The following is a 13,072-nucleotide window of genomic DNA, read 5'->3' as shown; positions in this document are numbered from 1 at the left end:
TTTAGATCGAAATGAACTTTGAATATAAATGTTATTATAAAAAAAAATATTAAGCATTAGGGGTAAATTATATATTATGTGAACATAAACAATATATTGCGTTTGTATTTTGTCTATAATTTATAATTTGAACTGTAAACCAAACATCTTACAAAGATACGTGTCATTTATCAAAAATAAAATTAAACAGAGTATTAATTGGTACGACGTAACTGATATGAATATTTCAATAGAAAAGAAAAAATCTGATTGTGATGCTTTGCCTAAAGGTTGGCAAAGAGAAGAAGTTGTGAGAAAAACCGGGCTTTCGGCTGGAAAAGTTGATGTTTATTACTATAGGTACAATTATCTTACAAAATTTTAACGTAAATATTTTTGGTACAATCATGTTTTCACAAAAAAGAGGTTACTAACTACTTCCTATTATTTTCAAAACAATTTTGTTTTAACATTACATTACCGAACCAACAGCGTAATAATTAAACAGGATGTTACTTAAAAATAATCAATCATCCTAAGAACATTGGGTCATTGGAGGATAGAAATGTCTATCGAATAATTCTCAATAGTAAAATAACTGAAAGGTACTCCTAAAGTCGTTATAATTATTTCCAGGTTAAATCTAGATCCAATAATAAATGTTTCTTACATAAAGTTCTAAATAGTTGCCATTCAGTTATTTACATGGGCACCAAAAAATCAATTGCTAATAAGTTTTAACCCGACTAACTTCAACAGCTGTCGGTAGCTGGCCGGTCTTTGGTGACAATGACTTTTCTATAGTCCAACAGGTAAAAAGTGTCGCAGTAAATCCGAGCTAGTACGTTATCTTGGTGATAGTGTGAACTTGTCATATTTTGACTATCAACAAGGTCAACTAAACACAATGCTCCTATGCAAGGTCAAGAAGCAAGCTCGGGCGCAGTATGAATACAACAGGTTTACATTAGCGTCATAACTTCTATCACTTGTGTTGTGTTCATTAGTGCAGTTCTGCTTTGTGTTACATGTACATGCTCTATATCCCACAGCTTAAGCAAGATTATGAGAAATTATTAAAAAAAATCACCAATATATATATCTCAATGGTATATATATACCTAAGTAATAAATAATATCAACTTTTTAATGTGCCTTCTATTATTATTGCCTTTAATACTAAAAACTACACATTATTATCTGCTTATAACACTAAAAAGTTGGATATAATTCTAGATATATAATATTGTTAGGTGTTTTTTTTGTGTAATGTTGTATTAACCATGTTCCCTCCTCAGTTTATAGCTATGAATCTGAGGATTACTGTTTATTACTCCACACTTATCATAAAATATGTGTAACATATTCAACCGTAATGTTTTGTATATAACAGCATAGTTCTCATAATGCATGACTAATGTTGCATGTAACATATTTTATTTTAGTTTTCTGTGTTGTTTGAGTGACATTTTTATTTGTAGAAGTCATTGTTTTTTATGGTGATATATATTTTTTTAAATAACATATTTTTAATTATTTTTTTTCAGTTTATATATAAATGAATTTAAGATAATTGAAATTGCCTCTTTAACCCCAATTACAGCCTCACAACAAGTGCTTTGTTTCCTGATATATGTGTAAAAATGTTTGGTAATAAAAATGCAAATGAACAAATTTAATTTTTAGGGGTTTTCGTTCAGATGCCTCACTTGTGCCTCCTATAAGACAGACAGCATCTATATTTAAACAACCAGTAACTGTCTACAAAACACAGGAGAGCAAAGTCAAGACTGATCTGAAACAAGGAACACAAGAAAAACCGAAGCAATTATTCTGGGAAAAACGTCTCGAAGTAAGTTACATTCTTTTATCATTCAAAATGTATGAACTTAATTTCCTGTTATGCTGTTAGTAGTTGGAACAGATAGCTATTTAAATGTTTCAAAATTTTCTCAGGGCTTAACTGCATGTGATGCCAATGGTGTAATAGGAACCACCTCACTGCCAAAGTACATAAAACCCTTAGGCCCGTACACATCAGATGCAACAACAATACAATCACTCGCTACAGCCTTACATGTGTCATCTCAACCAATTACAGGTACAACTCGTGTACAAATTACAAAATTATAAACGAACAGTAAGATACTACAATCTGACCAACTAAGAAACTTTCATAAAAATGATTTTTATAATATAAGTATGTGTAAAATTTTTAAAAAAGTATTTTACTCATATTTGTAGGACAAACGGGATCCAAACAAACTATCATGGAGAATCCAGGGGTTTTTTTAAATCCAGAGCAGCCGTTGATAGCGGCTGTGACTATAACGAAGGATGATCTGCGTCGCCAGGAGGAGAGAGTGGAGAGGGCTCGGCTGAGACTGCAGGAAGCCTTGGCCACCGCATAGGAACACGTCGGCGACGGAGACCAACTCTTCGCCGCCGACCAAACAGATCCCGAGCACATGCTGCCCGACTCAACAGCAGATTCACCGAGACCTTCCATATCTGAATGTGTCGTCGATAGCACCAACTAAACTCAAACTATTAAACTGAAAATTACAATAAGTTATTTCATAATAGATTTTAATGATTAGAATTATAATACAATTAACTTATTTGTAATTTTAAACCCATTATCCAATGGTCATTTGTATTATCATGTATTTGTTGTTAAGATAATATAAGATATCAAGGTAATGTAAAATTTAGCTACAAATTTTAAATCAGGTTAGCATTGAAAGTGATCATAATTAAAATAATATTTAGTACTATTTGGTTTACATAAGAGACGATCTAAAATCTAACTAATCATCAGTATTGGGGTACAGAGTAAATGTATTTTACCATCACCAAGCACTTGAATATCCCCATAATGTTCTTGCTATGGAAATATTAGTACTAAGAAAAAATTATCATTTCGTATTCAATAAAGAATTAATTCGTATTTTCTGTAACTTTTGTTTCAATGGAGAAATTAATTTTTACAAAATATATGTGGAATGTGAATTTCTAAATGTATTGGATAATTTTACAACGAAGTTGGACATAAGGTTAATGAAAATAAAAAAATAATAATATTAAAAACTTTATTGCAGAAATTCATTGGAAGCTATTATTTAAAATACTATATTTTGTGATTGTGAGTCTATTTAAGAAGAAGTATTCACAACCATACAAATAAGAAAATATGTTGACAAATACACCATTTAAATGTTTTATTAACAGATCAACAAACAAGCGTGTTGACACTAAAACGACAACTTTATAGATGAAAAATTTAAGCTCTATTAAAACCAAGCCACACATTTCTCATATTTATATTTCGAAAAATTCTAATAATAATATTTTTCCTATGTATACTAATTGTAAACTGTATTCACTTACATTAACATCAGAAAAATCCAATTCTTCACTCTCACCACCATATTACTTGGTTCATACTAAACTACGTGGTTCGATTCTTAAAATAAATTTAAATGCAATTACAATTTTGTGATATAAATATGACTAGAAATAACTTTGTCACTATGATCAAATTTAACTTCAAATAGTAAAGCTTATTTTCTCACTACCTACAATTCTATCTAGCAATTAATTCTAATTTTTAAAATATATAATGGACTAGTTCCCAAAAGGCCCCATGCGATGATTATTTATAAAAGGCTTTATTAATTTATAACGCTAAAATTAAGAACACATTGGCCCTGGACTTAGTTTAAAAAGTATGTCGTGGAATGATATGTCAATGGTTCAAAATTGTGCTAGGTTTGGTATGATATAGTTAAGTGATATGTATTATCTATCCAGAAATATTTAAAACAATTTGATAAGTAACAGTTGAAACATTTTATCAAGTCCAGGGATAGAAATTGGAAAACAATACAGTCCCAATAACGAGATAACCGAGAAAATAACATTGGATGAACTGGGATTGGAAATCTGGCATCTTTCTAGACACAATGAAAGTTTTCCACTTACTATACATATTATCAACACCCTCCAAATTTGCTATTGATAAATGGTGCGACGGTATCCTCTTACCGATACCTAAACGACGGAAATGTTCATTTATAGTATTTTGGTCTGATGTTGGTGTAGGACCGACATTAATCTTGCTTGAACAAATCCAATACAAAACTGGACTGGCAGAAGCCAGAAGCCTAGTTGTCACCTGGATGTGGACAAACACTAAACAAAAGAACGACAAAAATAGCACATGTACTACATATACAAAGAAAACAGGATCATTGGCCCCAAATGTTTTGGAATATTGCTTTTGCCTGTTGCCCATCTTACTGGAATATATAAAATTGAATATATTTTCTTTCAAACCAAGTCTTAAAAGAAGTCTCATGTTGTTTTTTAAATAAGATAAGCAGTTATAAAGTATTAAGACCAGAATTGGTAAAGCGAGCATAAAATTTGGGATTTGTTTTAGCTTATAGTATTCAAATGGACCTACACCCCAATAATGTTTTTGTATGTATGAGTATGAAAGTGGCAATGAATTATTACACCAAGGACTTGCTGCAGTCCCAGGAAGTAAATATTCTGTAATAGTTAAAAATTCAGGTAGATTGTGATCATTGGGAACACAAAACTTAAAATAATTGTAAGTTTGTACTAAAACAAATGGGAAAATTGCTACTATCACAGTCAAGAAAAGTGCCACAGTAGATGTAAAAATTGGTAGCAATAAAACTGGAATTATTATCCTATGTTTCAAAGTTCTATATTTGTACGCAATTTCTGGTAATGTCCTTTCTATCACATTCTTAAAACTAGCATAGAAAATAAATCCTAAATTAATAACACCATTCGATCGAGTTATCATAGAGAAACCAGCCGGTAGAGCACTCAATATATCTATACTAGCGAAACGTAGGGTCTCATTTTCAGTGCATTTAAACATAGTATAAAAAGACATCAATGCAAACAATGATTCTGAATATGGTGCTGAGAAAAATATACTCGCTGGATTTACACAATAAAGTATTACAGATTTATAAGCCCTACTTTCACTTCTAAGTACTCTAATACTCAGTTTGTGTAAGATGTCAGCAGATTTCATAAATATTAATATATTTATTATAGTGGAAGATATTAACAGAGTACTGTGAAAGTTTATTACAGATCCTAAAACACTACTTAGTATGTAACCGACATACCTTACAATTAAAGGAAACATGGGAAAGAATGCCAAACAATTTTCGTAAGTGTATCCATACTGGGCAATATGTATGAAGTACTGTGCATCCCATCTTTTCATACCTCCTACAAATAGTTGAACAATATTATCAGCTTTACTCGAACGTAAGGCCGGGTCTTCAGGACTGATGAAAACCTTTGCATCATGGTCAGGAATAAGAATATTTGATACCATTTGAATTAACAAAATAAACACTCTTGAACTGAATGCAAACCACATAATTTTTTGTCGCGGAGTATACATGATTCACTGAAAAAAGTAAAAGATCTTTCAGAAGGGCTTAATAATAAATGACTGAATATATAATTACTGGTATACTTACCAAATTATAGTTTATCAGTAATTTAAATATCTACTTCATTCAAAAACAACTTGTGACATCTGTGATAGACAGTTAAAAAATAAAATAACTAGTATTAATACTAATACATTCTTAGAACACTTCTTCACATTTTATTTAATAAATATTTTATTTTAAACAATTAAATCAGATACATAACCCTAGTCATATTGTCAGATGTCATTATGCCGACCGACGGACTTGCGTCTTGTACAATAGTCTATGTATACCTATTTACTATTTTATTGACTACATCTTCATAGATCAGATTTGTCACAAAAAAAATATCTTTTTTTAAATTATTAGAGAGAAATTATTAATAAATCATTATTAGACTATGACGCCACATCGATTTTATAAAATAGCTATTTTTGAAATGGTAGATATCAAGCTAAAAATAAAATACACATCAAAATCAGTCCGTAAGTTTGTACTTGTCGTCTTCTTACTCCTCACGGCTCGCCTTCATGTTAGGTAACTTTTAGCTATGTATCGCATCCTATGCATGAGCGGCAAAAATGAATCCAGACGTATTAGTTATTTGACACATTCTAAATATTTGAAGATGAATAAATCTCAATATATTTATTTATATGTATATATTGACATGTTTCTCAGGTCTTCACCGTTTATGCCGCTTCTCCTTTCTATTTGCACCGTACAATTTATATCTCCAATTGTTTTGAAAAGCAACTATTCTATGAAACTGAACTTAAAATTCCTAAGCGACGTCTTTATTAACTTGTTTTAAGTATTTAACGGTACTTATTATTAACTTTCGACGTACAAACCCAATCCTCAGTTTCGTCGATGGTGATAACAGCCTGTAGACAAATAGGTGTGGAACATCAAATAAAACAACACCTAAGCGTTTTCAAACTTTAATGATACATAATTAGTATTTTTGTATTAATATTATTCTATATAATTCTTGAAAATTTAACGTATTCCTTAACAAAACTGAGCAACAGTGTCTGTTTTGTTTATTTTTTTACAACTTAAAAAGTAATTTGCTACACATCAGATAAAATAAAGCGCAGAGCTTTATATATTGGTTCTACCACCACAAGGAAATTTAGAAATAAACTGTACAGTCATCAAACACCAATCAATCTCCCTTCAAACAACTTTATTATTTACCCCACATTTTAATGCAACCAAAGACCAAAGTAACACGAATTAAAATACATAACTTACATGACATTAGAAACAAAAAGCAATTTAAATTCAGGGATACTTTTTACTAAGTATGATATATAAAGAAAATTTCAAATAAATAACTCTTTAGTCTCTCACTGAAAGACTCGTTATTTCAATGTCGCTCTGTAATCTTTTATACATTTGTATTACAAACTACCGTAGCTATTAGGCATATTAAATAATAACAATCAAAAATAAAAGGTGACTGTACACAAAATAGCACATCTATAGCTTCGAATTTATTGCCTGGTGTGTCTTTACTAGTTTTTAAAGCAAAACTATTTACATAAACCTACATCATTTACCTTACTTTACGGGAATTAAAACATGTAAATATTAATAGCATTGTGAGAAAGTATAACAGTTATCGAATAAAATATATTTATTAAATATAAAAACTAAGACAGTGTTTACAAAATACCTTAGTCAAATATTCAGGTTTGGTTTATTTGTATGTGAAAAAAAAAAAACAATTTATTACCTAAAATAAGAAGGAATGAATAAATTTAAGAAACCATCCAATAAAGTCAGATATTTTGATAGTTTAATTTCAATAATACCTTATATGATGATGTTTCTGTCAATTTAAATAATGCTTGTATAATTCTAGATCTACTTGCACCACACCATCAAACAGAAAAAAACGGGTCAAGTATAAATAGTAATTGAGAATATATAGTATACTTTTAGTAAAATAATAAACATATATTTTATAATAACTTAATAGTAACAGTGTCCTGTTCAGAATGTGGTACAAGCGAGTCTGACTCTACAGCGAGTGTGTTAGCTCATGGACAGTTGACCCAGAGCCAGTAGCCTTTCAACTGCCGCGTTCACGTCACCAAATGTTGCGATCAGTGCTGTAACAAATCATATATTTTTTTTATATCTCTGATAATGTGAATTATAAGGTAAAGCAGGACAAATATTTTCCGCTAGATATTGCTATGATTCTGTATCTATAATGTAAACATTGACCACTCTCAACAGTCATTGATTGATGTCTGAAAGCTATGATTCAAGACAAGAAATAAAAATCAACTGTAAATTAGAATGTCATGTACCTACGCTTTTCCTAGGACATAAGTTTTTTCTTATAAATGAAGTGATTTAATGACATATATGTAATATCTGTGACATTATTAAGTTCAACTTGTGAACATGCCCAAAGAATGGCTACCTTGTAAATTAGCCTCCCTGTTGAGGAAACCCATGGCTGCAAGTTGCTCTAGCTGTTGTGAGTAGCGTTGTTCCGGGGGTTGCTGAGTGTTGGTCTGGTTGTTGGCCATCGCCGATACCATTCTTTGCATGAACTGAAATTACCAGTATTCGACTATAACAACGTGTTGACGTAGTTTTTAAAAATGTTGGAAACAAACGACTAAACGTGAGTCTGATTCGGCTATGCACGGTTCCATGCCCTTATCTATAAAAATGTATAGCTGCTGTAAAGGAAACAATATTTTTGGTGAAAGAGTACCATAAATACAAAATATATGAAAATGTCAACGGCTTATCAAAGTTCATGAGATACAACCTGCTGTTAGATGGACAGAGGACACTTAAAAATATTATCAAATTTATCATTTGGGTTTAGAACAATAAAATCAAAATTTGGAACAAAAAAAGTGCAGTAAACCACAACAGTCATATAATTCGGTTATAAACATTAGTTTACGAATAAGAAGGAACATATAAAGAAATTAGACCAAATGGTATTGTACAATCTCCTTTAATGTATTTCTTTAGGAACATACTGAACTTATTTTCCCATTTACACTCTGGTCCCACCCAAGTAAGGTTAGTCAGTAATTTACATTCTTCTCGTTATCTAACATTGTATAGGTATAAATGATTGGCTTTAAATATTTTTGAGGCTAATATTTTACCTGTGTGAACAGCTCAGAGTTCTGTTGTTGTCTCGCTTGTGCTGGCGGTGTGTTAGTAGTGGGAGGTGGGGGTGGGGCGGCAGTGGCAGCGGCTGCTCCGAAGCCCATGTTATTGACAAGACTTGGTGCCGCCGCTCGCAATTGTTCCATACCCTGCTGGATCTGAAGTAGGGCATTCAGCGCCTGAAATGAGAGATGTATTAACATTTATTGGGTTGCTTTACAATATTTCATATTGATTGCAAATTGATTTTATGTTGCATTCCTATTACTAATATTTTGATTATAAAGCAAAATATAGTAGTTATTTGACAATACACACAGTGTTGTGAGTATAGTTTACAGTTTTTATTTTCACAATAATCCTTTAACAATTTGGAAAGATACAAATACCTAAAATGAAGTTCTACTAGTTTAGAATTAGGGTATATATTGTAATGTCTTCCGAGTTGGAGTTCAAAGATAATGTTGTGTTTTCCTTTATACCTGTGGATTAGACATCATCTGTTGCATTTCTGGATTCTGCAGCTGGGCTAGCATTTGTGGCATCATAGTACGAATCTGTTCTTGCAGTTGTGGATTATTGGCAAACATGGGATTCTAAAAACAAATAGAGTCAATTTAAACTAACACCAGCCACCATTAAAACACTGAAAATTATTGGGTTTTATTTTATAATGTAAAGAAATATATATACATAGTTGATTTTGTACACCAAAATACCTGGTTAATAAGTTGAGATGCCATCTCCGGGTCGGCAGCGAGAGCTTGTAGCATACTATTAGTGTATGGTGCTGATAGCATTGATTGTACAAGACGAGGATTTTCAGACATCTGTTGTAGCAATGACTGCATGCCAGGTGTATTGATAAGGCCTGGGCCCGTGTTTGGTGTGCTAGATGCATTAGAACCTCCACGCTGCCAAGGGTTTGGAAGGGGCTGACGGTTCTCTGCCCCCTGTTGGGGATTGGTGCCATCTGTCAAATAAGTATGTCAAGTATAGCTATAATCATATACATATATGTGTCATATACATGATAATTTTTCAATTAATTCTCCTAATGTTATGAAAAACTTACAACTATATTTTTTTATAATACACTCAAGTACTATGCCATTCAAAATTTGTATAACAATATAGTATAAAAGTAATATTTTTGATATGAGTACATAATTTTTGAATACTGAGTAACCATAGAAATAGTAGAATTATTGAAAGGTAAATAATATTGTGTAATTTGATAATCTGGCGAAAATGAGGGTTGAAAATTTGTAAATAGCTTATTAAACATATAACAGTGTTTTATTTATGACTCCTAGATTTAAGCCTCAATGGCCTTAAGGATATAGTAGACATTCAGTAGCTATGAGTTGATTTTTTGATATTGATTATTTTTAAGTTTTCAAGGTCAAATTCAGTTTATAATTTAAAGTTAAAATGTGTATTATTTGAATCACATGTGTCCAGTTGAATTGAAAGACTACTTCTTCAAACTGGAAGTGCCTTTAAAAAAAAAAAACCAATATAATATATGTTTGTGTAACAGAAGTTATCTTCAGAAAGTGTTTTTATTTTTTTAATTAATGCTTATGAATTGTTTACAAATAAATTCTATAGTGTAATTATAAATGAACATTGTGGATCAGAACTTAATATACCTGAATTGTCTACTAGTCCAGAGAATGGATTTCCAGCCATGCTACTGGCTACATTCAACATTGGTTCTTGGATGTCTCGATACATTCGCTGCAAAGCATTGTAACCACCTAAAAATAAATATATATGTATATTATTAATATCTAATATGTTGACTCTAGGCTAAAATATAATTATAGTGATGTGACTCAGTATAAAGAGAAATATTCACCAGGTATACTCTCCAAATTGGACAAAGCTCGGTCATGGGACCTCATCAACTCTTGAAGCATGGCAGGATTGCGTGCCAATTCCATTGTTTGTCGTAACAGTTCAGGGTTGTTCAACATATGACTAATTTCAGGGTTCCTCTGTTAATAGAGATAAGAGCATTTAACAACTCAGTAAAAATAGAATTTTATAATGAAATGATTCTAATAATGTCCAAAATAGTTTGACATTTTGTCAACACTTCCTATATAAGCTGATTATTAAAGAAAAAAAAAAGTATAATTTGAATCTATAAATGCATTTTATATCATGTCACTTACACATATGTAATTAAATTTAAAAAACCCAACACATTGATTGTAATTTAACAATAATACTGGCATTCTTGAAGCACTTAATTAAATTATGATAAGGTAAAAATTCCTTATAACCTTTAGTAAAAGAGCTGATGCTCTTACACTGAAATATATACCATAACCCAACATAGCTAAAACCACCACAGGCCAACTGGCTTTTAAATGACATCAAAAACCCCAGAAGTTTTCCTATCTGTTTGAGAGCTATGATGTCACAGACAAATACAGACACATTGAGATATCAACAATAACCTTATAACCCTCATTTTGTGTTGGGGGTTTAAAAACAATTTTAAAAGCAATAGAAATATGAATGTACTGGTTAATAATTATATCCAAAATGGACTTCCACGTCATTTTTAAAATGTTATAAAATACTATAAGTAAGTTCTTCAATAAACAGCAATATAGTATGTTTCATTTATATAAATAAATCTTTTACTAGTGAGATATGATTAACTATTTTAATACTAGATGAAAGTGTAATTCATATAGCAACTTACAGCCATCAAATCTTGCATCTGCGGGTTGGATGTAATAAGGGTTCGCATATTCTCAGGATCGTTCATCATTTGCTGAACGAGTGGGTTATCCAGCACTTGTCGTAACATATCAGGGTTCGACAAAAGCTCTTGTTGCATACGAGCCTACAAAAGAAATTGACAGTTACTGAGCATAATATCATTGATCTCAATGGAAATAAAACACTCACATATATTACATAAAAATGTTAAATACTACTGATTATTTCTTCATTTCAGAAAGAAGTTGATTTTATAAATAACAAATGGGGTAATAATTTATTTACATTTAAAATTTCTTAATTATGTATTGAGGTTGTATTCAATAGAAGGAGTGCTATGTATTTTATATAATTTACAAAACATTTTTAAAATGTAAACAGTTTTCACTATTAAATGTTATAAAAGTATACCACATTGTTATCTTTTATCTTGGAAATGTAATTATTGCTTAGAAATTAACAAAATCTAAAGAAGAAATTAAAATATTTTTTTCACATATAGATTAACAAAATTTTTTTATTTTTGATTCTATATTTAATGAAAAAATTATTAAATAAGTAATTTAAAGAAAGGTGATAAAGCATTGTTTAAATTAATATGTCATAATAACAAACTGGTAGCATTAAATTATCATTTTATCAAAGTATATGACAACAATTATTTATGTTGAACTTGCATTAATGCACACCTATAGTTAAATACATGATAATTAAGTATTCTTACTTGCAGGTCCATAAAAGTGCTTTGGCCTAGACCAAGGCTTTCTAAGCCTGCTAGACCCCCAAGAGAGTTCAGTCCAAAAGGTGTAGCACCAATATCAGCTAAAAACAAACACATTTCATCAACTAGAGACATTTTAAAAAAACAATCAAAATGTTTCACTCATATAACATCACAATTATTCCGATAATCTAATCAACAATTTCGACACAAATCAACTGTCAATAAATGTATTAACTAATTAAAAATGTCTACCCTAATAACACGTAATTTATTAACCTGGAGGGCGCCGTGTTCCACCTTCCGGTTCAGGTCTTGGAGGAGTCTTGATAACAAGATGAACTGTCAACCCATCTTTGATGTTATGTTGCTTCATAGTATCTGAATCGTTCATAATTTTTCCGGCAAAAATTAAACATAGCTGTTCGGGCTCCGCGTTAAATTTAGGGGACAACACTTCTTTGAGCTGAAAGCGTACAAATGAATTTAATTTCTTGCCGAATGATTACAGGAATGTCATCACTGATTGCGTATGCAATATCTATGTTATTACGCCATGAAAAAGAAACCTAGCGACGCTGTACTCACTTTTTTGATATCTGCATCTTCTTCGATTTCAACTTGCTGCTTTTCTTTTGGTGTTTTTACAGTAATTGTAATCTTTTTAGGTTCCTCCTGGCCTTCTGCCATTTTATCAATTCTAGATGACTCTGTACTTTGGCGGAATAGCAATTTTGTGCAGCACTAGAATTTGACGACTAGGGCATTTACAACAGATAATATTTTAAAGTGTAAATAGCGTTTCGTTGTTTGTAACTGTTTAATGAGTTTTTCTTATGGTATATTTTTATGATTTTCTTTACTAAACTTTAAATTAAATAGAACTTTTAAAACTTATAAAATATAAATAAACCATTTATTTATATTTAAATATTGTCAGCTATTTATGTGAAATATTAAAATTGTTGCATTATATTCGAAA

General features: G+C 30.9%; 3 protein-coding genes across 5 annotated transcripts; 1 reads left to right on the top strand and 2 right to left on the bottom strand.

Annotated features, from left to right (window-relative positions):
* The first annotated feature begins 115 nt into the window (after positions 1-115).
* LOC133318707 (methyl-CpG-binding domain protein 2-like) lies at positions 116-2,939 on the top strand. 3 transcript variants are annotated; one of them, XM_061523531.1, is made up of 5 exons: positions 116-339; positions 784-939; positions 1,666-1,831; positions 1,936-2,080; positions 2,224-2,939. In XM_061523531.1, exons 1-5 carry the CDS (start codon positions 218-220, stop codon positions 2,388-2,390), a joined length of 756 nt encoding a protein of 251 aa, XP_061379515.1. In that variant the 5' UTR covers positions 116-217; the 3' UTR covers positions 2,391-2,939. The 3 variants fall into 3 exon arrangements, with proteins under 3 accessions (XP_061379515.1, XP_061379517.1, XP_061379516.1); XM_061523532.1 differs by having other exon boundaries at positions 202-339; positions 792-939; XM_061523533.1 differs by lacking the exon at positions 784-939 and having other exon boundaries at positions 117-339.
* Positions 2,940-3,057: 118 nt separating this feature from the next.
* On the bottom strand, positions 3,058-5,708 carry LOC116767952 (GPI mannosyltransferase 2). Its single transcript, XM_032658547.2, has 2 exons — positions 5,517-5,708; positions 3,058-5,443 (listed from the first exon to the last, which is right to left on the bottom strand). The coding sequence occupies exon 2, from the start codon at positions 5,435-5,437 to the stop codon at positions 3,836-3,838; it is 1,602 nt and encodes a 533-aa protein (XP_032514438.2). The 5' UTR covers positions 5,438-5,443; positions 5,517-5,708; the 3' UTR covers positions 3,058-3,835.
* A 691-nt stretch (positions 5,709-6,399) lies between these two features.
* On the bottom strand, positions 6,400-12,853 carry LOC133319376 (ubiquilin-1-like). Its single transcript, XM_061523524.1, has 11 exons — positions 12,679-12,853; positions 12,370-12,556; positions 12,094-12,191; positions 11,350-11,493; positions 10,492-10,630; positions 10,283-10,390; positions 9,347-9,600; positions 9,110-9,223; positions 8,624-8,806; positions 7,915-8,047; positions 6,400-7,594 (listed from the first exon to the last, which is right to left on the bottom strand). Exons 1-11 carry the CDS (start codon positions 12,778-12,780, stop codon positions 7,518-7,520), a joined length of 1,539 nt encoding a protein of 512 aa, XP_061379508.1. The 5' UTR covers positions 12,781-12,853; the 3' UTR covers positions 6,400-7,517.
* Positions 12,854-13,072: the final 219 nt, after the last annotated feature.

Source organism: Danaus plexippus, chromosome 19, assembly GCF_018135715.1.
Source record: "Danaus plexippus chromosome 19, MEX_DaPlex, whole genome shotgun sequence".
In the NCBI taxonomy this organism is placed as follows: domain Eukaryota; kingdom Metazoa; phylum Arthropoda; class Insecta; order Lepidoptera; family Nymphalidae; genus Danaus; species Danaus plexippus.
This window is presented reverse-complemented; position numbering and strand designations above follow the sequence as displayed.